This window comes from Hypanus sabinus, chromosome 4, assembly GCF_030144855.1.
Source record: "Hypanus sabinus isolate sHypSab1 chromosome 4, sHypSab1.hap1, whole genome shotgun sequence".
NCBI classification, from domain to species: Eukaryota; Metazoa; Chordata; class Chondrichthyes; order Myliobatiformes; family Dasyatidae; genus Hypanus; species Hypanus sabinus.
In genome coordinates, this window is record NC_082709.1 from 73,232,530 (window position 1) to 73,259,259 (window position 26,730).

At 46.0% G+C, this 26,730-nt stretch overlaps 1 protein-coding gene across 5 annotated transcripts in view; it reads right to left on the reverse strand.

The window, feature by feature from the left end:
- The window catches only part of LOC132392876 (mitogen-activated protein kinase kinase kinase 13-like), a 188,058-nt gene that overhangs the window by 52,838 nt on the left and 108,490 nt on the right, over positions 1–26,730 (reverse strand). For all 5 annotated transcript variants that reach the window (XM_059967385.1, XM_059967384.1, XM_059967386.1 and 2 more), the window contains 3 exons: positions 10,665–11,275; positions 6,019–6,202; positions 4,701–4,892 (listed from right to left, as the gene is read on the reverse strand). In XM_059967385.1, coding sequence (XP_059823368.1) covers positions 4,701–4,892; positions 6,019–6,202; positions 10,665–11,202 — 914 coding nt within the window. In that variant the 5' untranslated portion in view covers positions 11,203–11,275. The remainder of the gene's footprint in view (positions 1–4,700; positions 4,893–6,018; positions 6,203–10,664; positions 11,276–26,730) is intronic.

Consider the following 26,730-nt stretch of genomic DNA (forward strand, 5'->3'; position numbering starts at 1 on the left):
CTTTGGCAGTCTTCTCTGCCGTTCACACCACCACCAATCTTCAAGTCATCTGCAAACTAACTAACAAACCCATCTACGCTTCCATCTTTATACCTCTGTAACTGGTTCTTAGTCTTTTTGACAGAGAGAGACATTCCACGTTGGCAGCAACACCTCTACCTCCATCGCACGGAGAACTGTGTGCTCAGCCCTCTTCAGTCCACAATGCTGACATAGGACTGCACTGCTATGTCCAGCTCTAAGCCCGTCGGTAAATTTGCTGATGACACAACAGCAGTTGGCCGGAACACCGGGAGACGGTGGAGAGCCTTGTGGATCGGTGCAAACACAACGACTTGCATCTCAAGGTGGACAAGGCTGAAGAGACGATCTTGGCCTTCAGGAAGGTGCAGGCTCTCCATTCCCAACTGTATGTCAGGATCTCTTCCATGGAGAGAGCCAGAAGCACTAAGTTTCTTGGAGAGCACACCAGTGCTTTAGTCGAGGGAGCACAACAGCATCTCTCAAGGAGATTTAAAGGAGCAAGGCTTCTCACCCCATTCTACAGGAGAACCTCTGAGAGTGTCCCGACCAGCTGGATCACTGTCTGGTATGGGAATTGCAAGGCCGCAAGACTCTGCAACAGATTGTGAGGGCTGATGAGAGAATCATCAGGGTCTCTCTGCACCCACCACCCCCATCCAGCACATTGACCGGAGGGGCTGAGTTCGCAGAGCTCTCAGCATTGTCAATGACTCCTCCCATCTGTCTCACAATCTCTTCAACCTCCAACCATCACACAGAAGGTACCATAGTACGAGAACCAGGCTGGGTGGCAGCTTTTACTCCCCGGGCTGTGAGACACTCTGCTACCACCCAGTCAGTACACATTACTTACGACAGTGACAGAGGCATTATATTGTTGTATATTTAACTATAGATCATATATAACTTCGTATCAACTTGTACATCTATTTTTTTATTATCTGTTAACATTATTGTGTTAATATTATTTTACGTGCTGTATGTGATATCTATATATATATATATATATATACACTGTGTTTTGCACCTTGGTCCCAGAGGAAGGTTGTTTGGATTAGCTGTGTACATGAGTACAGTTGAAAGACAATGAACTTGAACCTGACCTTGTACATATCATAAGCACCTGTGAACACCACAAGCTACAAACCTCCAGCGAGAATAAGGCCCATTAACCACTACCTTCTGTCTTCTATGGGCAAGTTAATTCACTGTGGATCCCAAGCATTTTATCCCCTGGATGAGCCTCCCCTGAGGGAGCTTGCCAAACACCTGACTAAAATACATGTAGACAACATCTACAGTTCCACCTTCATCAGTCACCTTCGTTGCCTCCCTGAAAAACTCACTCAAGATAGTGAGGCACGACTTGCTCCTACAGTAAGCCATGCTGGCTGTTTCTAACTAGGAAATGGTTTTCTAAATGCTTCAAAATCCAATCTCTAATAATCCTCTCCAGTGCTTCTCTGCCACCGACATGGAGAATCATCGGTCTCCAGGATTATCCCCATTTCCCTTCTAGAATAATGGAACAATATTAGCAACTGGTCAGTCCTCTGGGACCTCGCCTGTGGCTGGAGAGGACATGAAGAAAACTGTGAATAATACAGCACTCTCATCTCTTCCCTCTCCCAATAACCTTGGATATAAGCCATCAAGCCTTGGAGACTTATCAAACTTCATGTTCTCTAAGAGACCCAATACTACCATTCCCTTTATTCAGAAATGCCTTAGCATATTAGCACACTCAGCACGGATCTCCCCATCTTTAAGACTATAAGACGTTATGGCCATAAGAGTTAGACCATTCAGCCCATTGAGTCTTCTCCACCATTTGATCATGTTTGATCCATTTCCCTCTCAACCTCAGTCTCCTGCCTTCTCCCTCTAACGTTTCACGCCCTGACTTATCAAGAAGTTATCAACCTCAGCTTTAAATACACTCAATGACCTGGCCTCCACAGCTACCTCTGACAACGAATTCCACAGATTCACCACACTCTGGCTAAAGAAATTCCTCCTTATCTCTGTTCTAAATGGACATCCTTCCATTCGGAGGCTGTGCCCTCTGGTCCTAGACTCAGCTACTAACAAGGAACATTCTCTCCTCATCCACTCTATCGAGGCCTTTCAACATTCGATAGGTTTCAATCAGATTCCCCTTCATTTTTCTAAGTTCCAGTGAGAACAGGATCAGAGCCATCAAACGCTCTTCATATGATAACCCTTTCAATCCCCGAATCATTTTCATGAACCTCCTTTGAATCTTCTCTAATATCAGCACTTTGTTTCTTCGATAGGAGGCCCAAAACTGCTCACAATACTCCAAGTGAGGCTTCACAGTGCCTTTTAAGCCTCAGCATCACATCCTTGTTTTTATATTCTACTCCTCTCAAAATGAATGCTAACTTTGCATCTGCCTTCCTCACCACCAACTCAACCTTTACAGATTCCTGCATGAGGACTCCCAAGTCCCTTTGCACTTTGAATTTTGGGATTTTCTCCCCGTTTAGCAAATAGTCTACTCTTTATTCCTTCAACCAGTGCATGCTCATACACTTCCTGACACTGTATTCCATCTGTCACCTTTGTGTCCATTCTAAGACCTTCTGCAGCCTCCTGTTTCTGCAACATTATCTGTCCCTCCACCCACCTCCATATTAGAAACATAGAAAACCTACAGCACAATACCGGCCCTTCAGCCTGCAATACTATGCCGAACATGTACTTACTTTAAAAATTACCTAGGTTTACCCATAACCCTCTATTTTTCTAAGCTCCATGTACCTATCCAAGAGCCTCTTAAAAGACCCTATCGTATCCATCTCCACCACTGTCGCTGGCAGCCCATTCTACGCACTCACCACTCTCTGAGTAAAAAACTTACCCCTGACATCTCCTCTGTATCTGCTTCCAAGCACCTTAAATCCGTCCCTTCTTGTGGCAACCATTTCAGCCCTGGGAAAAAGCCTCTGACTATCCACATGATCAATGCCTCTCATCATCTTATACAGCTCCATCAGGTCACCTCTCACCCTCCATCGCTCCAAGGAGAAAAGGCTGAGTTCTCCCCAATCCTGGCAATATCTTTGTAAATCCCCTCTGCATCCTTTCTATGGTTTCCACATCCTTCCTGTAGCGAGGCGACCAGAACTGAGCACAGTACTATGTGGCATAATCCCATTAGAATTATTGCACCTTTCTTATTTTTGAGCTTTATTCATATAGATGAGCCCTCCAGTAACCCCCCCCCCTTAGTACAGCTGTGATATTGTCCCTGATTAATATCACAACTACCCTCCAACTCCCTTTACCCCCTCTGTACCTTTACTAAAACTTCAAAACAGCCCACACGCCGAAGACATACATACGGAAAGATGTGGGAAAAAGGCCAGTAATATCATGTAGGATGCCACCCACCCCTGCTCAGGGACTGTTTGCCCCACTGTGTCCATGCCACTGCCACTTTCGTGGTTGTCATTGGTAGGTCGCATCTGGAATTTCCAGTTTCCCTCCACGCTGCTCTGACATAATTGGGAAATCTTGTACGTGGCAAGTTACAGCAGTGGTTTGCCTTTGCCCGTTGCCGGGTGATTTTTTTAAAAGAGATCACAAGCTCTTAACCCAGCACAGATGGAGAGCGTGCAAGGGAGCCGGCCGGATTCGAACTTAGGACCTCTTGCCTCGAAGTCCAGCACTGAAGCCACTATGCCACCAGCCAACTATACTGCCACTTTATAGTTACTCGTACATTGTGTTTTATAGGATTGCTTTTATATTTATATTGTATTTTTTAACTGCTGCATTGGATTCTGAGTAACATGCACTGAAAAATTACAACAAACTATCTTGAATTCTACCATCCATTCCTATCCCCTATCCATTCCTACCCCCTATCCATTCCTAGCCAAGTCTCATCACAGTTCCATATACTGATCCATGATTCATCTCATCACCCTCTCGTATAATATTCCTGGCATTAAAATACATACGCTTCAACCTGTCTGCCCCATCATGTCTATTACCCTGCTCCTGTCTGTTCTTACTGGTCACAGCATCTTCCTTCCTCTCAATCTCTCCATTTTATGACTGGTCACATCCCCCTGCCAAACTAGTACAAACCTCTTGAATAGCACAAGCAAATCTCCTGGTCAGGAAATTGGTTTCCTTCCAGTTAAGGTACAACCTGCCCCTCTTGTACAGGTCACCCTGCCCTAGAAGTTGTTCTAATGATCCAAGAACCTAAAGCCCCGCCCCGCCCCACACCAGTTCCTCAGCCACACATTCAGTTGTCCTTTGATAAAGGTAGTCATATGGAACGATAGTGGTGGAAACCAACCTAGTCCCATAAGCCACCCACCTTCCTATCGCCGGCTTCACCGATCATCTGCCAGTTTGTACTCCTTCCTCTCCCCTAGCTTTTTATTCTGGCTTCTTCCCCCTTCCTTTCCAGACCTGACGAAGGGTCTCAGGCTGAAATGTTGACCATTTATTCCCTCCCATAGACGCTACCTGACCTGATAAGTTCAAGTTCCTCCAACATTTTGTGAATACGTTTTTACTCTAGTCCATGAGGGCTCCTCAGAGACTGAATCACGTCCCCAATCTCACTTCTGGTGACTCACTACCATCCGAACGCATCACCGGTTCATCCGGACTCGTGTTGGTTGCTTACTCACTTGGGTGACTTGAGGTCCCTGTGGATGATCTTGTGGAGATGTAGGTAGTTCATTCCGCTGGCGATTCCCGAGGACCAATCCACCAGTAAGCGGGGACTGATCTTCCGGCCTGCCCGTAGAACCTCATACAGCTGTCCGTGGGCACAGTACTCCATTATAATGCAGTAACACGGGGCCTGCGTGCATACCCCCCTGGGGAGAGACAAACACACGGGATGCTCTTATTGCTGGAGGGCAGATTGTCCCAGGGACTACAACCCCTGGCTCCGTTCACTGCTGACTGCTGGGCCCAACACTGTTCACAAGGCATGGCTGGCAATTCTTTCTTCTCCCATACTGCCCCTTCACAGTTGCCACCATCAACCATTCACAGTTCCATGGTGACCTATTTCAAGTACCTGCGTCAGAATTAAAAGCATTCACAAAGGACGTTACTGGGGCTGGAGGGCCCATGTTTTGAGCAGAGGCCGGATAGTCATAGAGTCACACAGCGCCAATACAGCCCTTCAGCCCAAATGGTCCTTACTAACCCAAATGCCTCCTAAACGTCGCAATTTGTACTCTACTCGATCACTTCCTCAGTTAGTCTGCGGAGGGATGACCTTGTAGAGTTTATAACAATCATGAGGGGCATAGATAAGGTCTAGCGTCTTTTCCCCAGAACAGAGGAGTACAAAAATAGAGGGCGCGGGTTTAAGCTGCAAGGTGAGAGATTTAAAGGAAACTGGAGGGCCAGCCAGAGGGTGGTGAGTATATGGAACCAGCTGCCGAGTGGTCGAGGCAGGTACGTTAACGATGCTTAAGACGAGATTTTTGAACAGGTACACGGATCGGAAAGGTTCAGAGGGATATGCCGTCAAATGGAACTTGCTCCGCTAGGCACCTTGGTCGGCATGGATGAGTCAGGCCAGAGGGCCTATCTCAACGCCGTGTATCTCTGTGACTATTTAACCTCTGAGTGGCTTCATGATAAGGAAACACTGAACTTCCGCAGCAGTGCACCACTGGAAACTGTCCGGGAAACTGCCCAGCACAGTCACAGTCTTTCCCGAGAGCTTGGGTTTGGCCTCATTCTGCAATGTATCCCCTTACCCTCCGCAGACAGCGTGCTGCAAACGCCTTCTCCCAGCTGCCCTGCAGTTTGTACAGCTTCACCGGTCCCATACCAGGCAGGATCATTACCAGAATGGGTAAAATGCCTTCCCCACTCTGACCACAGGGCTCGTCTCTCCTGTCGGTGAGTTCATCCCTGGGACAAAACTTGGTGTGTGACCCCCCCCCCCCCCGCCAAAAGGCACGGCGGAGATGTGAACTTTACTTGAATGCGATGATGTTCGGATGCCTCAGCTTCCTCAAGTGCTTGATGTCCGTCTCCTTCTGCTCCCGGACCTTTTTGATGGCCACATCTTCGCCCCGGAACTTTCCGAGGAACACAGCTCCCTGAGCTCCGCTCCCCAGCCACTGGAGCTCCGAAATCTCCTCAAAGGGCACCTCCCAGGAATCTGGCAAAACAGGAGGCACACCAACATCAAAACCTCGGCAAAGGACTGCGCACATCAGAAACCCTGACAGCTGGAAGTACCCCGGGGGCTTCCAGGAGCGCGGCCCCGAGAGGTCAGCTCAGGAGGTCCTGCAGAAATCGTCAGTAACACACACAGAATGCTGGAGGGAGTCAGCACATCAAGCAGCATTTATGCATGGGAATTAACGGTCCATGGTTCAAGCCGAGACCCGAATGCTGACGAAGGGTCTTTGCCCGAAACGTTGACTGTTTATTCCCCTCGATAGATGCTGCCCGGCTTGCTGAGTTCCCCTAATACTTTCTGCGTGTGGCCCCCCCCAATGAGACAAGTACCCAACAAGGCATGCAGAAAGTTTGGAGAGTTGAGCTGTTGGGAACTGGGGGAGATGGAAAGTTGAAAGATGAGCTCATTGGCTCTGGTGGTTAGAGGTAGTGACATTAAACAGTGGGTAGGCAATAAGGCAGAGGAAATCCATTCCCTTTAGGGAAGTAATACCCATCACTACAAGTAAATAACATCAAAGCCTACACAGGGTTTCTTCAGGGTTTTGTGACTGATAAGAAAGTGCCTATTTCTGGCATGAGATCCAACTGGAACCCATTTTCACACATCCCACCACTCCATCAGTTTAACTGGATGTTTCCAGTTTAACTGGAATGCATGACCATAAGACATAGTTGCAAAATTAGGCTGTTCAGCCCATCGTGTCTGCTTGGCCATTCCATCATGATTGATTTATTGTCCCTCTCAACCCTATTTCTCCTGCCTTCTCCCCATAAACTTGTATGCCCTTACAAATTAAGAACTTATCAACCTCTGTTTTAAATATACCCAGACTCGGCCTCCACAGCTGTCTGCAGCAATGAATTCCACAGATTCACCACTATTTCCTATAGTGGGGGAGTCTAGGACCAGAGGGCACAGCCTCAGAATAAAAGGATGCATCTTTAGAACAGAGATGAGGAGAAATTTCTTTAGCCAGAGGGTGACGAATCTTTGAAAATGGGATTGAGAGGGATAATAAATCAGCCATGATGGGATGGTGGAGAACACTCAAACGGCCAGATGGTCCAATTCTGCTCTCATGCCATCTACAAGTTTGCAGATGGCACCATCATAGTGGGCCGGATCTCAAACGATGAGGTGACGAGGAGACAGAGAGCCTAAGCCAGAGCCCTAACCTTTCCTTCATGTCAGCAAAAAAGCCGCTCACTGACGTCAGGAAGTGGAGAGGAGTGCGTGTTCCTGTTTGTATCAATGGTGCTGAGGTGGAGGCTTTTGAGAGCCTCAAGTTGTGAGGTGCAAATATCTCCAAGAGCCTTCTTGAATGCTCTGGCTAAAAAAAATGCACCATTGCTTCCTCAGAAGACTAAACAAATTCAGCTTGTCCCCTTTGACCCTCACCAGTTTTACAGATGCACCATAAAAAGCATCCGATCTAGGGGCATCATGGCTTGGGAACTGCTCTCTCCAAGACAACCTATGCACAGCCCACACAAACCAGCCTTCCCTCCGTTGACACTGCCTACGCTTCTCACTGCCTCTGGAAACAGCCAGCATAATCAAGGGCCCCTCTCACCTCTGTCAGTCTTTCTTCTCCTCTTCCCCACTATTGGACAGAAAAGACATAATCTTGAGAACATGTACCACCATGCTCAAGGATAGCCTCTACCCAGCAGTGATCACACACTTGAACAGATCCCTCATACACTACAGATGAATTCTTGTCCTTCCAATTTACCCGATTGTGACTTGCACCGTATTTCCCCGCCTGCCCTGCACTCTCTTGGCAACTGTAACACTTCTGTTACTACTTCCCCTTCCACTACCTCAATGTACAGATCTGATGAAATTATCTTGTATGAATAGCATGAAAAACAAAATTGTTCACTGTATCTCAGCACACGTGACAATAATAAACTGATTACCCTAGGACACAGGGGTAGAATCAGACCACTCGGCCCATCAAATCTGCACCGCCAATTCATCATGGCTTCTCAACCCCATTTTCCTGCCTTCTCCACGTAACTGTTGACGCCCTGATTAATCAAGAACCTGTCAACTTCCACTTTAAATATGCCAAATTACTTGGTCTCCACTGCCATCTAAAGAAATTCCTCTGTTCTAAAGGGACTGTTGGTTCACTGTATTCTGAGGCTGTGCCCCTGGTCCTGGACCCTCCCGCTACAGGAAACATCCTCTCCACGTCCACTCTATCTAGGCCTTTCAGTATTTGATAGGTAGACCCAGCACTGAGGAACGCTGTAGCATGAAGAGACCAAGATCCTGATTACAGGCAGACAGGGCAACGAAGAACGTATACACCCCACACCCCACAGACACACTGATAGATACACGATACTACAAGAAATAGAATACTAACTGGCGTGTAAGCAGACACACAATAACTCCAAATGAAACTGGACAGAATGCTGACAGGTAAATAATACTAATCAGTACAACAAGCAGCAGAACTCCACCAGTCTGGTACTCTCAGGACTTTACTGGCTGTCAGCTTTTCCAGGCTACTGATGAATACGTTAAAATCCTTCAATTTTAAGGAATTAAGTAATAGTATGACACATTTTCCAATGAACTCAGTAAGTTTGAAGGGAGCATGGGAAACAGGGCCAATCAGCCTGAAGGGGGCCCAGGGGATCGAACCTGATGAGCAGAAAGCGAAGGAGCACATGGTGTCCCTGTGAGGCTCTTGTCACACAGAATCAGGCCAGCTCGAAGGGACAGCGAATCAGAACCAGAATCCGAAACAGTATTACTGACATGTATATGAAATGTGTTGCTTTGAGGCAGTACAGTATATTATGCATTACAATATAAAATTGGTGAGGTCGTGTTCGTGGGGTGATTCATTGTCCGTTCAGAAATCTGACGGGTGAGGGTAAGAAGTTGTTCCTAAAACGTTTGAGTGTGTGCCTTCAGACCCCTGTGTCTCCTCTCTGATGGTAGTAACAAGCTGAGAGCATATCCTGGGTGATGGGGGTGGGGGGTTCCTTAACCATTAACAACAATTTTCATTACTGTCACATGATTCAACATACCGCAAAAAGCTTATACACACAGATCATTTCATCGCAGCAGTGCATTGAGGTAGTGCAAGGGGAAAACGGTAACAGAACGCAGAGGCAGTGCCGTGCAGGCAGTGGTAAGCAGCACAAAAAATAACAAGGCCACAGGTTCATTCGAGAGTTTTGTCACACTGGGTTAGAAGCTGCCTTCAGCCTGATGCTTTCAAGCTTTTCTGCCTTCTGTGGGGTTAGTATAGGACAGTAAAAACGTTTTCCCCATTACGTTTAAAAGGAGTGTGGAAATGGGACCCTGGTGAGTTTCAGGGTCAGCAGGACACAGGACTTGGTGTGATTAACTAAGTGTGGGAAATGGAATGGTGGGGTAGTGGTTAGCATTGTGCTTTACAGTGCCAACAAACTGGGTTCAATTCCTGTCAACACACACACACAAAACAGTGGAGTAACTCAGCAGGCCAGGCAGTGTCTACCGAAAAGAGTACAGTCCACATTTTGGGCCGAGTCCTGCTGAAGGGTCTCAGCTTGAATCATTTCCATAGATGCTGCCCAGCCTGCTGAGCTCCTCCAGCATTTTGTGTGTGTGTGTTGCTTGGATTTCCTGCAAATGTAGATTTTCTCTTGTTTCAGATTCTATTCCTGCCGCTGCCTGTAAGGAGTTTGGATGTTATCCTCGTGACCGTGTGGGTTTCCTCCGGGTGATCCGATTTCCTCCCACAGTCCAAAGACATACGGGTTAAAAGGTCACGTGGGTGCAAATGGGCAGTGCGGGCCCGTTGGGCTGTAAGGGCCTGTTACCAGGCTGTATCTCCAAATATAAAAAAACGTTTGTAAAAGAACCAGGTGCGTTTAATGGGAACACTGGAAACAGGGCCTGGTGAGTTTAAAGTGAATTACACAGGGAATGTGGGAATTGCAGGAACCGCGGATTTAGTGGGAACACTGGAAACAGGGCCTGGTGAGTTTAAAGTGAATTACACAGGGAATGTGGGAATTGCAGGAACCGCGGATTTAGTGGGAACACTGGAAACAGGGCCTGGTGAGTTTAAAGTGAATTACACAGGGAATGTGGGAATTGCAGGAACCGCGGATTTAGTGGGAACACTGGAAACAGGGCCTGGTGAGTTTAAAGTGAATTACACAGGGAATGTGGAAATTGCAGGAACCGCGGATTTATTGGGAACACTGGAAACAGGGCCTGGTGAGTTTAAAGTGAATTACACAGGGAATGTGGAAATTGCAGGAACCGCGGATTTAGTGGGAACACTGGAAACAGGGCCTGGTGAGTTAAAAAGAAGCGCTAGAAACAGGACCAGCGGACTTTGGAGGGTGGTAATCATTGCCTGGTGAGACGTTACTGACCGGCCGGTATGAGGAAAGACAGCACTGATGGCACATACCTTGCTGTTGCAGCTTATAATCCGTGGAATAGGCTTTTCCAATGATGTTCCACACTGGTCTTAAGCAGCCAAACAGCCCCTCCAGGAATCCACCCGAGCCAGACCCCGACCCCGAGCCTGTGCGGTTATAGTGAACCCTCATTTCATCTGGCTTGCTGCGGTCACCGTCACCGCCACTGCCACCATCCCCGTTCCCGTTCCCATTCCCATCCTCGGCGGCCTTGGTGGGCCCAACCTCCTCGTGCTCCCTCAGCTGCAACACGCTGTTCTCAAAGTGGTCGCGGGAGTCCTCGCTGAGGCTGGCCAGCACGGTGACGGTGACGGCGTGGTTGGAATTGTCCCCGTGGGGCAGCCCCTTCTCCTGCAGGTTATCCAGGATCTCGGGGGGAGAGTACGCCGGCTTGTGCTCCACTCCTCGGACCCTGGCCCTTTGCCCCGGCGTCCCCAGCTCTTCCTTCAGGTTCTGGTTGATGAGGTTAGAGGGGGGCGACCAGGTCAGAGCCTCCTGCGGACTGGCCATTACACTGTGTGTGTGCATGAGGCAGACGGCCAGGGATGACTTTCAGTTCAATCCCAGGGTACAACCAAACGACAAGGCCAGGCAACCAAACCTGCAAGGAAGTGAGAAAGATCCATGAGTAGCCAGCCACTCTGAGCAGGCAGACCATAAGATATAGTTGGGCCATTCAGCCCATCGAATCTATCATGCCTGATTTATTATTCTTGTCAACTCCATTCTCTTGCCCTCTCCTGTAACCTTTGATGCCCTGATTAATCAAGAACTTATCAACCTCTGCTCTAAATATACCCAATGACCTGGCCTCCACAGCCATCTGTGGCGATGAATTCCACAGATTCACCACCCTCTGGCTAAAGAAATTCCTCTTCATCTGTTCTAAAAGGACACCCTTGTATTTTGAGGCTAAGCCCTCTGCTCCTAGACTCCCCTACTATAGGAAAAATCCTCTCCACATCCACTCTGTCTAGAGCTTTCAATAGTCGATGGGTTTCATTGAGATCCTCCCTTCATTCTAAACTCCTACCAGTACAGGCCCGTAGCCATCAAATGCTCCTCATTCTTCACTTCAAAAGGGAAGGATCGATGCAAGATCAGGCTTGATGTTGGAAGAACCGATTGAAAGCCACTCAGGGCCCTCATTTCCCAGTCACAACACATTCAGAGGGTAGTGGTATTTGCTCTGCTTTGTGTGACACATCCCACCCCCCCGACATTCCCATCAATGGATTTATTACTGGGTTTCCTGCAACCTCTCACCTACTTTTCACAAATGAGGCAACGGTTTCTGAGCTTGCAGGTGTGGCTGTGTTCATACCAGTGCCATATTTCTTCACGACACTGACTGTGCACCTTGAGTACACTTCTAAAGCTCTTCAGGCAGACTGACATCATGAAAAACACTACAGAAATCTGCTCTTCTTACCTCTGCCTTGAGAGCTGGACTCTCCATGGCCGCTTTATCAGCTACACCTGCTCGTTAATGCAAATATCTAATGAACCAATCAAGTGGCAGCAACTCAATGCATAAAAGCTTGCAGACACGGTCAAGAGGTTCAGACCAAACATCAGAATGGGGAAGAAATCTGATCTCAGTGAGTTTGACTATGGAATGATTCTTGGTGCCAGAAGGGGTGGGGGGGGGGGTATCGCAATCTCAGAAACTCCTGGGATTTTCATGCACAACAGACTCTGGAGTTTACAGAGAATGGTGTGAAAAACAAAAAAAAACCCAGTGAGTGCCAGTTCTGTGGGTGAAATCACCTCGTTAATGAGAGAGATCAGAGGAGAACGGCCAGACTGGTTCAAGCTGACAGGAAGGCCACAGTAACTCATATAACCACACAACAGTTAGGTGCAGAAGAGCATCTCTAAATGCACAACACATCAAACTGTGAAGTGGTCGGGCTACAGCAGCAGATGACAATGAACATACACTCAGTGGCCACTCTATAAGGTACAGGAGGTACCTAATAAAGTGGCTACTTGGTGTATATTGCGAAGCTAAAAGCCCCTGGGACAATCCTGCGGCCGTCTTGACTCTCTCCCTCGAGCCTGCCACCTGCCTAGAGTCTCTTTCCCTCTCACTCCCTCTTCCACCCAAGGGGCTGGCCACTTTAGCAGCTTCCAGGAGGCGAGAGCAACACTTGCATGGAAATAATGCTCGCTGGATTTTGGCATGTGAATAATGTAGCAGATAATCGTTCACTAAGCAGTCACCACCTGACATGGGAAGACTGCAGAGCTAGGAAAAGAGCTTTCAAGTGACAGCCAAACAACCTCGACTTGCCAGCCAGTGAAATGGCACCTCTCCAGACCTGGTGTTACTGTGATTACACCCTGCACACTCACGGCGATAAAGAGCCACGCAGGCGTCTCTAGGTTGTGATTAAACTTCAGCGCACCGCTCCCGCTTTTCTCTCCCGTTGTGCAATACGGACCCCCAACTCAACACTGAGGAACAACAGCGTAACTTCTGTCTGCACGCACTGCAGCCTTTGTCTCCCGTTCCCAAGCCCAACAGAAAGTAGATATCTGGTTACAAAGGGGTTTGTGGTCATGAAATCCACTAATACACATCATACCACTTTCTAAGATGGGCCAAAAATTCACTGACTCAGCAATGAATTCCACAACTTCAGCTAACCCATTCTGTATGAAAAATGTTCCTGCACAAGTGTGTCACGTCCCTGTCTTCCCAAGTCAAGACTTCTCCTGTCACTCACACAACTTTTCCTGTAACTTTCCTGCAGCTGGTGATAGGCTCACTGGTCTGTAATTAGCTCTGGTCTCTCCACTGCTATTTGCTGTCCTCCTCAGTTTTGTGGCTGGCAAAGATGCTGCAATCTCCAGACTGCTGATATACCATTCCTTACAGTTTGAGAAAGAGCCTAATTGACGAGTCTCCTTCCCTGGACCAGAGTCCAACTATGGCAATAAAGACCCAAGATGGCTTTTACACTTGGGCAGCAATCTGTGGGAGCTCAGGTGCCATTTTCGTATGAAGCCAAAGATGGTGTACACTGGCAAGCCCACTGCACCACCATTTCATGTCAGAGGAGCGCACAGACTTAAAGCTCACCCTCAACAATGCATCAGCTGTGCATTATTCACTATAAAAGGCAAAAGAAGGCCACTGATTTTAACTGTCTGCCTTCATATATATTTATAATGCCCATTCTGTTTGCAACCAACATCGGAACTGTCCTGGGTCCACAGAGCCATCACAAGGGCAGCACCTCTACTTTCTTAAAAGTTTGCAGAGATTCGGCATGCCATCTAAAACTCTGACAAACTTCAACAGTTGTGCAGTGGAGAGCATCCTGACTGGTTCCATCACAGCCTGGTGTGTAAACACTAATGCCTTTGTTCAGAAGAGCCTACAAAGAGTTGTGGATATAGCCTAGTCCATCAAAGGGAAGACCATCTCCACCATTGAGCACACTGCAGGGAGCGGCAGCATTTGTCGCCAAGGGCCCCCACCATCCAAACCGTTCTCGCTGCTGCACCGCGGGGGCAGGAGGTGTAGGAGCCTTAGGTTCTATACTGCACCCTAGTACTTCCCTTCAACTTCAACCATAGCTCTTGAACCAGTCAGCACAACCCTAATCACAGCAGTTTAGCTACTCTATGACCACTTTGATCACTCGACGTTCAAAAGGACCTTATTTTTTGTTCCAATTGTGTTCTCTCTTAGAAAATCTTAGTACAATTTATGTTTTCCTTATGAGCGTTGTTCGGGTAACATAGCAGTTCACACATCACTATCGCAGAGTCAGCAATTACCGATCCGGGTCTGCCTATGAGGAGTTAGCACATTCTCCCCATGACCGGGTGGGTTTACTCTGGCTCCAATCCCACCACCTCAGCAAGCTGTGAATATGGTTCCCATTTGAAGCCTCAAATTAATCATATCTCTCTCACCTATTACCTCTCCTCTCTGATCCTGTTACTCAGTCAGTCTCACAACCAGGTCAACAAACTGTCTGGCTGGGGACTGGCTTTGTCTATAAAGTACCTTGGAGCATGTTACGACGTGAGAAAATGCCATACAAATGTTGATCGCTGTTATTCGAATGGATGTATTTCTGAAACATTAGCAACGTTCTAAATTCCTTCCCGGAGTCAGGTTTTACTTGGTACTTCTAATGAAAACTACAGTGGAAGTGACTGCTTACCAGGGAAGCTTAGTAAACCCTCTGCATCACCTCCGTCCAACCTGATCAGAAAAATATTTCAACAGGCTAAACGTTTTGGGCATCCTGGCCTTCCTTCACCTCTCCAGCAGTAGATGTGCCCTCGAAGTTGGTTAGTCTCCAAACCCTGCAATTCCCTCCCTAAACCTCTCTGTTTATCTCCCTTAAGATGCGCTTAATGCCTCCTCCTCGACCAGTTTTTACTCACCCGGCTCACTGGATCGACAGCCAAGAACAGGACAGGATCCAGGCGCTCTCTGAATTATTCACAGGCTGACTAGCTCCAATTTAATTAACTCAACAGGGCCCAATGATAATATTTGCAGCTTCCCAGTATCACTTACAGACCTTTACGCTGGGCACTGATCACTGCACACAGGCTTGTAAGAGACACAAAGAGTTCCATTCTGCCATGTAATCTTAGGTATAGCTGGGCACTCAAGAGCGAAATCTCCACTCTGAATATACTGACAGCAACGCATTGATAAGCTGATCGGAGAGCAGGGATGGGGTTTTTGATGGACAAAGGAGACGTACACACAGCCAATTATTTTCTTTACATTGGTCAAAACTCATTGCTGACTTTCCCAGAGTGCCCCGGACCTTCTCAGAGAGAAAGACAAATCTTCTGTGCACTTCTGAGAGTTAAATCTTAGGTGAACCCCAGAAATATGGTTTTAACTAAGTCTTAAGTATACCTCAGTGGACAATTTATTAAGTACCTCCTGTGTCTAATAAAGTGGCCTCTGAGTGTATATTCGTGGCTCCTGTAGCCCCTTCAAGGTTCAAGGTTCAGTATTTTGTGCCCTCAGAGATGCTCTTCTGCGCACCACTGTTGTAACATGTGGTTATTCTACCTCTCACGGGATGCTTTTTCTTTGTTTTTCCGCATCATCCACCAGCAGAGCAGCAGTTTCTGGGATACTCAAACCACCCCATCTGGCACCATTCCATGGTCAAAAATCACTTAAATCACATTTCTTCCCCTCTCTGATGTTTGATCAGAACAACAGCTGAATCTCTTGACCATATATGCATGCTTTTAGGTTTTGAACTGCTGCCAAATGATTGGCTAATCAGATATTTGCATTAACAAGCAGGTGACAGGTGTACTTAATTATGCAGCACTGAGTGTAAATGCAAAATCTTTTGTTCTTGGATTGGCAAAGGAAGGTAGAACTTTCACAGTGAGTGGTAGAGTTCTTGGAAGTGTTTTACAACTGAGGGACCTACAAGTACTAGAACATGGTTCCCTGAAAGTAGCATCACAGTAGGATCAAAGATCAACTTTATTTGTGCCATATACATTGACATGAATTAAGAAAATGGCTCAGTGTGCAACAAAAGACTACAACATTCAACGGGCGTACAGAAATGTAGTAGCACAACGCTTTACATTTCCAGTGACCCAGGTGCAATTCTTGCAGCTGCCTGTAAGGAGTGTACATTCTCCCCTTGACTGCATGGGTTTCCTCCAGGTGCTCTGTTTTCCTCCCATGGTTGGTTGGTAGGTTAATTGGTCATTGTGAGCTGTCCCATGATTAGGCTGGGGTTAAATCAGGGGTTACTGGGTAGCGTGACTCAAAGGACCAGAAGGGCTGTTTGAAAATAAATATTTATATAAAAATAAAGTTGGAAGCACAGATAAGGAATAAAATATGCATATATAAATACCAGCATATATTTACAATGTAAACAGCAATAGCTCAAAGTGCAATGCAGTCACAGAGGTGGGTGAGGGGATAACTGGAATGGTTGATCAGAGTAAATGCCTGATGGAAGAGATGGCATGAGGTTTTAGTTTTAATAGCCCTACTGCACTTTCTAGTTTGGAAAATGTACACATTACCCACCAGACAAACTGCCATGGGTCACAGTTTAAGGATAAAGGGGAAGCCTTTTAGGACTGAGATGAGGAAAAACTTCTTCACACAGAGAGTGGTGAATCTGTGGAATTCTCTGCCACAGGAAACAGTTGAGGCCGGTTCATTGGCTATAGTTAAGAGAAAGTTAGATATGGCCCTTGTGGCTAAAGGGATCAGGGGGTATGGAGAGAAAGCAGATACAGGGTTCTGAGTTGGATGATCAGACATGATCATACAGAATGGCGGTGCAGGCTCGAAGGACCAAATGGCCTCCTACTGCACCTATTTTCTATGTTTCTATGATTTCTACCTGCCGCCTTTCTTTGTCAAGTCCTGCAGTGATGGTAGACAAGGTGGTGAAGAAGGCTGGTCTTCATCAGTCAGAGCACCGAGTACAGAAATTGTGATGTTATATCGCAGTTGTTCAAGATGTTGATGTCTTGGCCACCCTGCTGTAGGGAAGGTACCATTAAACTGGAAAGAGTACGGAGCAGATTTACGAAGATGTTGCCCGAGCTTGAGGGATTGAGAGGTTAGATAAACTGGGACTTGATTCACTGATGCACAGGACACCAAGAGGTATTCCTACTGTGCTCTCATGAGCTGCACAGATAGGAGGAATGTATGCATTCTCCTTCCCAGGTTGGAGAATCAAGGACAAGAGGGCACAAGTTTACGATGAGAGGAGAAAGATTTAATAGGAATCAGAGGGGCAACGTTTTCACCCATAGGGTGGTCAGGATAGGGAGTAAGCTACCAGATGTGGTTGAAACATGTAAATTGATAACATTTAAAAGACACTTGGGACAGGTAGATGGATAAGAAAGGTTTACACAAGGGATATAGACCAGTCATGGACAAATGGAACTAGCTTAGTTGGACACTTTAGTTGGTATGGACCTTCTGAGCCAAAGTATGTTTCCATGATGATTCTGTATGATTCTATTTTGTTTGAAGACACTGTTCCAACTTGCAACAGGACATTCAATGGCCACTTTATTAGATACACCTGCTCGTTAATGCAAATATCTAATCAACCTATCATGTGGCAGCAAATCAATGCAAAAAGCATGCAGACGTGGTCAAGAGGTTCAGATGTTGTTCAGCCCAAACATCAGAATGAGGAAGAAATGTGATCTAAGTGACTGTGACTGATTGTTGGTGCCAGATGGGGTGGTTTGAGTATCACAGAACTGCTGATCTGGGGTTTTCACCTATAATAATCTCTGGAGTTTACAGGGAATGGTGCAAAAAAACAAAAAATATAATCAGTGAGCATCAGTTCTGTGGGTGAAAATACCTCGGTAATGAGAGGTCAGAGGGGATTGGCCAGACTGGTTCAAGCTGACAGGAAGGTGACAGTAACTCAAATAACCACACAATACAACAGTGGTGTGCAGAACGGCATTTCTGAACACAACACGTTGTGCCTTGAAGTGGATGGGCTAGAGCAGCAGACCATGAGCATACAATCAGAGGCAACTTTATTAATTACAGGAGGTACCTAATAAAGAGGCCACTGATGGGAAAAGGCTGTTTGACAGTCAAAGCTCATCCAGATGGGCAATGCAGATTCTATTTGCTTGGTAAATATTTGAAAGGGTTGTGTTCCACAAGGGAATTAACGACAGTAGGCCGAAGCGGTTAGAGACACGAGATGGGATGAATGAAACTCCAAGAGTTAGCAAATTTTGTACAAGCATGCTGCCACAAATTTACAAGTGCAACTTCCTACTACAGTTATCACCCAAGATATTGCTACATTCATAACCTTCAGGAGCCAGTGGTAAATAGAAGAACATCTTCTCATGGGGGGAGGGCAAATCTCTGGAGTTCTCGACCCCAAGGGTTGCAGAGTTAGACCATTGTGGCTACTTAAAAAGGAACTAGGTAAAATCTTGAGAGAACAGGGAATTGGGTTGAGGGCTTTGGGGAAATGATACACGAAAGATGAAGCCTGGAGCAGTTCAGCTATGGTTTGGCATTGATTATTGCTCTCACATGTATGGATATACAGTGGAAAGCTTTTGTCTGTATTCCTTTTAGGCAGATCAAGCCATACACAAGTACATCAAGGTGTAAAAACAGAACACAGAACAAGTGTTGGAGCTGTCGAAAAAGCCTGGGGTAATTTTTTTAAATCAAAGTACCTTTATGTCACAATGTACTATCCTGAGACTCACTCTCTTGCAGGCATTCATAGTAGAACAAAGAAATACAATAGAATCAATGAAAACTACACACAAAGATGGTCAAACAACCATTGTGCAAAAGACACACTGCGCAAATATAAAACAAAAAATAATAATTAAAAGTAATAAATAATATTGAATAGATGAGTTGTAAAGAGCAGTATAGGTAGAAAGTATGAAGTTACAGACTTCATAGGTAGACTGAGAGATCAAGAATTCGTCTGTAACGTACAAGGATTCTGTTCATGAGTCTGATAAGAGCAGGACAGAAGCTGTCCTAAATTAATAAACCATAAGGCTGTAAGACATAGGAACATTTTAGCCCATTGAGTCTGCTCCACCATTCAATCATGGCTGAACTATATTTTTTTCCTCTCGGCCCCACTCCCCAGCCTTCTCCTCATAACCTTTGATGCTGTGTCCAATCAAGAACCTATCAAGCTCTGCCTTAAATATACCTAATGCCCTGGCCTCCACAGCTGGCTGTGGTAATCATTTCCACAATTTCACCACCCTCTGGCTAAAGAAATTTCTCAGCATCTCTGCTTTAAATGGATGCCCCTCTATCATGAGGCTGTGCCCTCTTGTCCTAGACTCCCCCACCATGGGAAACATCCTTTCCACATCTACTCTTTCTAGGCCTTTCAACATTTGAAAGGTTTCAATGAGGACCCACCTCATCCTTCTAAATTCCAGTGAGTACAGGCCCAGAGCCATCAAACGTTCCTCATATGATAACCCTTTCATTCCCAGAATCATCCTCGTAAAGAGTCACAACATGGAGACAGGCCTTTAGGCCCACTGTCCAACTGTTAACACGAATGCTACCTTAATCTCAATCTCCCCACATTCTATCGACTCCCACCCCAGATTCACTCACCTGCATGCTTGAGGGGGATTTCTAGCAGCCAACTAACCTACTGATCCACACGTCCCTGGGACGTGTGAGGAAACAGGAGCGCCCAGCAGAAAGCCATACAGTCACTGGGGGAGCATGCAAACTCTGCGCAGATAGCACCAAAGGTTGAACCCGGGTCTCTGGTGCTGGAAGGCAGTGTGGTTTACCCACTGGGCCACAGTGTCTTCCACCAATATTGGGCTGTTAAGAGGGACTGAATGTCTTCTCCTGTTCCTGCTTTCTTATGTTTATATTAAATTTGATTTCCATGAGTAAAATTCTCCTTTACTCCTTTCCCTTTGACTCTGCCAGCAGCATATGGCAACATATGCAAGGGAGTTTATGGTAATTACTGGGCATACAGGTCAATCTGAGACAAACCTTTAAATAAAGCAAACATACCACGCAATGGGCTTCATTGAGAGGGAGAACTCACTGAACACACGTCCTGGATAGGAGAGCAAAGGATCACAGCTATCAAAAGTACTGAGGTTGCTAAGGTCATCGAGTGACCACATGACTGCATTGGTAGGGCGAGTCAGAGGTGCAGGCTCAAGAACCGGGAGAGAACCGAAGAGTAGTGCCTGCAAATATGAAATATTAGAGGTTCTGCTTACACTGTAAATCTTGAGCAACTCACACAGTGCTGGAGGAACTCAGCAGGTCAGGCAGTATCTCTGGGAAGGAATAAACAGACCATGTTTTGGGCCGAGATTCTTCACCAGGTGCTGCCCAGCTTGCTGAGCTCCTCCAGCATTCTGCGTGTGGTGTCTGCAAATCTGGCTGTGAATGAAAAGGCAAGCCCAGTAACTTGTCAAGTGCCCAGCTCCACAAAAATGACCAGATCTGCATTACTAGGTGTCTCGGCCAATAGTACTGAAATTCATGCATAGAATGGGTGGAAAACCTTTAGGGCAAATAGCCTAACTGAGGGCAAAGGTGAAAGTATTTGGAACAAGGCCATAAGCAAATGACAGGAAATGATTCTGTTAATAGAATCGGGACCCGGTATTTAATGATGTAGACAAACCTACCAGTGCCTCTGGGTGGCCTATTAACCAAGTTACAACCACAAGCCAGAGATCATGCAGCTACTGGTTTGGAGTCCACGATCAAAGATCAGGGGATACAATTAGGGACGACACAGTCGTCCCCAAAAAAATCTGTAAGGCATCGCAGCCTCCGTGAGTACTGATTGTGAGCTGCAGGCTGTTTGCATGCAGCTTATCTGGTGAGTATATAACCACTGTAAGACACTAGAGGTGTTGCTGCCCAAACGTGCATGAGCATCATTTCTGAAAAAGCAAGGAGTTCACGCTAACACAAAGTATAAAATGTTGGAACATGCTGCCCAGGGACGTGCTGGAGTCAAGTACTCTCAGAGCATCAAAGAAGCATTTGAGCCAACAAGGCCTCAAAAAGCTATGCAGCAAATGCAGCCAAACAGGATGAACGCACAGGTTTCCGGGCATGGTGGATTCAAGATCGATTTGCTGCACAGGACCGACCAACAGGAGCTCCAACACAAAGTCCAGGTTCCGTGAGCGGCCTGAAAAGTGGGGCTAGCAGGAAGTTCTGCTACTCCTGTTCTGGGAGTTATTCGATATAACTGCAGCAGCTTAGCGCAGCAAGATCGCTTCACGGTGAGCACATGGGCCTGCGTGTAACTTCACAATTCTGTACAAAGGGGTAGGTGACTGGTACTTGCTGCTGAGGGAGGTAGGAAGCGTACCAGTGATGCTTAGGAGGCACTGAGACATGTTGATAATGCTTCATGGGATCAGGGATTGCATTGCAGCCTGCGAAAAATGACATTAGACTAATCTGAACCTGACAGCCATGTGAACTGAGGTTTTGACCCATGTGTAGGCAGAAGTACAGTTTAAATTGGCATTATGGTCAGCACTAAAACTGTGGGCTGAAGGGCCTGCTGGTTGCTATACTGTTGAACAGCTGTATAAAGCAAGCACAGAGATAGACTCCGAATGCACGGGTGTTCAGCAAGGCAAAGCAGCAAAATAAGTCACATGGGAAGTTATGTAACACCAAAGGATGTAGCATGCAAGAAAATTATTTTAAATAAAAGGCATGCCACCAGTACAGATTTAAAAATAGTGATTTCAAAATTAAAGATTAATAATCAAGGTATTAATATGAATATTGACACAGCTGCTAATCACTCCAGCTTGGGAAGATAAACAATTGGCCAGACGGTGTCATGAGCAAGAAGCGTATTAAAGTTGTGAACATATTCCAGCCAGACCCTGAGAACATTAGGACAAATGTAATGTGTAATCCTCTGTAACAGGCAAAAGCCAAGGTCACCGAATACAGCAGCTGATTGCATGAAGCGATCAGGGAATAATTAGCCTAAAGAACTGACAATGGATTGGAAAAATGTATCTAGCATGTATACATTATGGAACACTGTGAAGATGTACTGTAAGATTTATTCATGGGCAGTAAAATATGCCAAGCATACCCAGAAATAGGCCATTCAGCCCACTATGTCTATGCTGGCTATCAATTAATCTGCAAGAATCCCCCTTCTCCAAAATTCAGCCCAAAGTCAATCACATCACTGCATTTCAAGTGTTCATCTAACACTTGCAAGAGGACCTGTTACTTAATATTTATAAAACCAAACACCAAACAATTTTATTCTAATTCTTTTTGTTTCTTTTGTGCTAAAAGCCAAGGCAAGACAGCTAAACTAACTGGAGTGATGTGGAGTACTGGTGAGAGTGTCACAGGATGACTGGGTGACATGCATCATGGTTTTACTGAATGAAGACTTCCCAACTCTCGGAAGATTATTGTAACCCATAATAGGACAGTGAATATAGAACGTTGTCCACTATCACGTACATGGATTATTAGGTACAGGAGTGGAACTCAGCGTGGTCTTCTGCTGCTGTAGCCCATCCACATCAGGATTTGACATGTTGTACATTCAGAGATGCTCTTCTACACAACACTGTTGTAATGTCTGTTTGTTTGAGTTACAGTCGTCTTCCTGTCAGTTTGAAACATTCTGGCCTTTCTCTTCTGACCTCTCTCATTAACAAGGCATTTTCGCCCACAGAACAGCCACTTACTGGATTTTATTTGTCTTTTGCACCATTCTCTGTAAACTCAAGAGACTCCCAGGAAATCAGCAATTTCTGAGATACTCAAATCACCCCATCTGACACCAACAACCGTTCCATGGTCAAAGTTACATTTCTTCCCCATTCTGATGTTTGCTCTGAACAATAACTGAACCTCTTGACCACGTCTGCATGCTTTTATGCAATGATTTGCTGCCACATGATTGGCTGATTAGATATTTGCATTAACGAGTACAGGTATACCCAATAAAGTGACCACTGAGTGTGTTATCAAAGTACGTATATTCATCACACTCTATACTTTTCTTGTGCACAATCACAGTAGAACAACAAGATACAATGGAGTCAGACGCTGGGAGGACAACAATGCTCGATACTACCAACACCAGACTGAAAGATTCATGGCAAGATGGATTTAATAGTGGCTTGGTAACATGGAAACAGGGTGATTGTGGAAGGTTGTTTTGTGATCAGTGTTTGGGAAATTTGTGGAGTGCATTCAATAACCTTGCATTTTCTTCTCAGCTCGGTAAAAATGGGACACGCCATTTGTCAGAGCTCCCTGTATCCCATGTATTATTCTGTACACTTCATTGACCACGGAGCAGGATAGCACAGGAACAGGACCTTCAGCTGACAAAGCTGTGCTAATTAAACCAGACATTAAATGCCTAACTAATCCCTCCTACCTACACAGTGTCCTTATCCCTCCATTCTCTACATACTCATTTGCCTATCCAAAAGCCTATTAAAATGCCTCAATTGTATTTGACTCCACTACCTCTCCTGGCAGCACATTCCAGGCACCCGCGACTGTGTGTTAAAGAAATCTTACCTTATACCCCTCCTTTAAACTTACCCTCTCTTACCTTAAATTCATGCCCGCTAATACCACCTCTCGCTTTAAATGCACGCCTTCTGATGCCATCAGGCTGATCAACTCCTCCACCTATTAACCCACCCACCATATCACCTTGCATCACCTTATGTACACAATCAGTCCCCTCTAATAACAGTTACTTGCACATTGTGTTTTATAGGATTGCTTTTATATATTTTTTGTTTTTTAAATTTTGTTATGTTCATTCATTTTTTATGCTGCATTGGATCCAGAGTAACAATCATTTTGTTTTCCTTTACACCCAAGAATGACAACAACCTTGAAGCTTAAATTAGACATTTCAACCCTGGGGAAAAAGATACTGGCTGTCTGCTCTATCTATGCATCTCAATCTTTAAAAAAATTTATCAGGTCTCCCTTCAGCTTCCAGAGAAAACAACCTATTTGTCAAAACTCTCCTTATACACAGCCCTCTGACCCAGGCAGTGCTGGAGAATTGTTACAGCTTTAGTCACCCTATCATAGGAAAGATATCATTAAGATGGAAAGAGTGCAGTGGAGATTTATGAGCATATTACCAGAAGCACGTCCTTGGTTAGAGAGAGGTTCGGCATACTAGGACTTCACTCAATGACTGTGAGAGCCTGCGAGGTGATCTTATCGAGCTGTGTATAAACATAACGGGTATAGATAGGGTGAATGCCCACAGTCTACTTCTCAGGGCTGGGGAATCAAGAACGAGAAGGCAAAGAATTAAATCTCAGGATAGCTCTTTTGCTCTGAGCTTCATCACCAACATATCTGTCTTTCTGACCCATGCCAACCATCACAAGCTAATGTCCTGGGCAACCCACAAAGCAAAGACAGGCAGCACAAGGGGCATCATCTCCAGCAAAGCCAACCTTACACACACTAGAACCATCATCAACAACCTCATCGTGCATATTACAGTTGGCTTCCTTTCACAGGTGCAAGACGGGCCTCAATAGACAGTAGGTGCAGGAGTAGGCCATTCGGCCCTTCTAGCCAGCACCGCCATTCACTGCGATCATGGCTGATCATCCACAATCAGTACCCCATTCCTGCCTTCTCCCCATATCCCTTAACTCCGCTATCTTTAATAGCTCTACCTAACTCTTTCCTGAAAGCATCCAGAGAATTGGCCTCCACTGCCTTCTGAGGTCTCACACTCAGCTGGTGAGTTCACAGCCTCAGGGGTAACTTCTTCACAGAGAAGGAGTGGAAAGAGTTGCCAGCAGAAGTGGTCAAAGTGGGTACAGTAACAACATTCAAAAGACAGGTACAAGGACAGGAAAGGTTTCAAGCTACATGGGCCAAATGCAGGGAATGGGACTTGCTTAAATGGGAACCTCGTCCACATGGGCCGTTGCTGTATAAGTCTACGTGAGGAGGCCAACACTCCCTTTGAACCTGATAGTCTGGGAAAGGTTTTCTCTACGATCTTCACCCTGGGTGTACCTGACAGGTTGAAAGTACCTACAGCAACACACACTAAGTGTTGGAGGAACACAACAGACTCAGCCGATCAGGCTACATCTAAGGAGGGGAATAAACAGAGAGATCTTGGGGTCCGTGTCCACAGGACACTCAAAGCTGCTACGCAGGTTGACAGCGTTGTTAAGAAGGCGTATGGTGTGGTGGCATTCATCAACCGTGCGATTGAATTCAAGAGCTGTGAGGTAATATTACAGCTATACAAGACTTTGGTCAGACCCCACTTGGGAGTACTGTGTTCAGTTCTGGTCACCTCACTACAGGAAGGATGTGGATACTATAGTGAGAGTGCAGAGGAGATTTACGAGGATGTTGCCTGAATTAGAGAGTGTGCCTTATGAGAATAGGTTGACTGAACCTGGCCTTTTCTCCTTGGAGTGATGGAGGATGAGAGGTGACCTGATAGAGGTGTATAAGATGATGAGAGGCATTGATCGTGTGGATAGACAGAGGGTTTTCCCCAGGGCTGAAATGGCTGACACGAGAGGGAATAGCTTTAAGGTGTTTGGATGTAGGTACAGAGAGAATGTCAGGGGTAGGTTTTTCACACACAGAGTGTGGAATACACTGCTGGGTCTTTTAAGAGACTCTTAAATGGTACATGGAGCTTAGAACGATAGAGGGCTATGCGCTAGGGCAGGGGTCGGCAACCCGCAGCTCCGGAGCCACATGCGGCTCTTTGATCTCTGTGCTGCGGCTCCCCGTGGTTTGTTAGTTTTTGAAATGTAATTCGAAATTTGAAGATTATGGTGATCTTGTACAATCTAAAAAGGTTGTGGAGACCCCATTTCCTGGCACATCCGAACCGGCTCACAATTAGCCACCGTTCCGGCTAAGGGAGATAGCCTACGGGGGTTTGTGAGTACGTGTCCTTTGGAGCATCCGCGCCCATGGGGGGGGCGGGTTGAGGGAGGCTTTAAATCAAGGCTGTTTAGTTCGAATAAAGTTACCTTTGACTGCAGTGTCTTTATTTTAGCGCTGCGTGTAGCACACCGCTACAACGTGTTTTTTATCGCTATTAATATACATCACCACTGCCAATGCCTGACACCCACCAGTGCGCGCTTTCTTTTAATTCTTCGATCCAAGGTAGGCTAACTATGGAGTAACCTTCAACCCAACGTCTTTTTTTCGGAGTTCAAAATGTTTTTGTTGTATGCAGAAATGTAATTTCGTTTTCTCTGCAGGAGTTAATCAATTTCATAAATGCAACACATTATAGTTTGTTTATACATAGCATAAAGGCAAAAAAAAACCGTTGTATGCAGTGTTATTTCATTTTAAATGTCAAACGGGTTTTGTGGCTCCCAGTGTTTTCTTTTCTGTGGGAAATGGGTCCATATTGGCTCTTTCAGTGGTAAACATTACCGACCCCTGCGCTAGGGTAATTCGAGGCAGTTTCTACAGTAGGTTACATGGTCATAGTGGGCTCA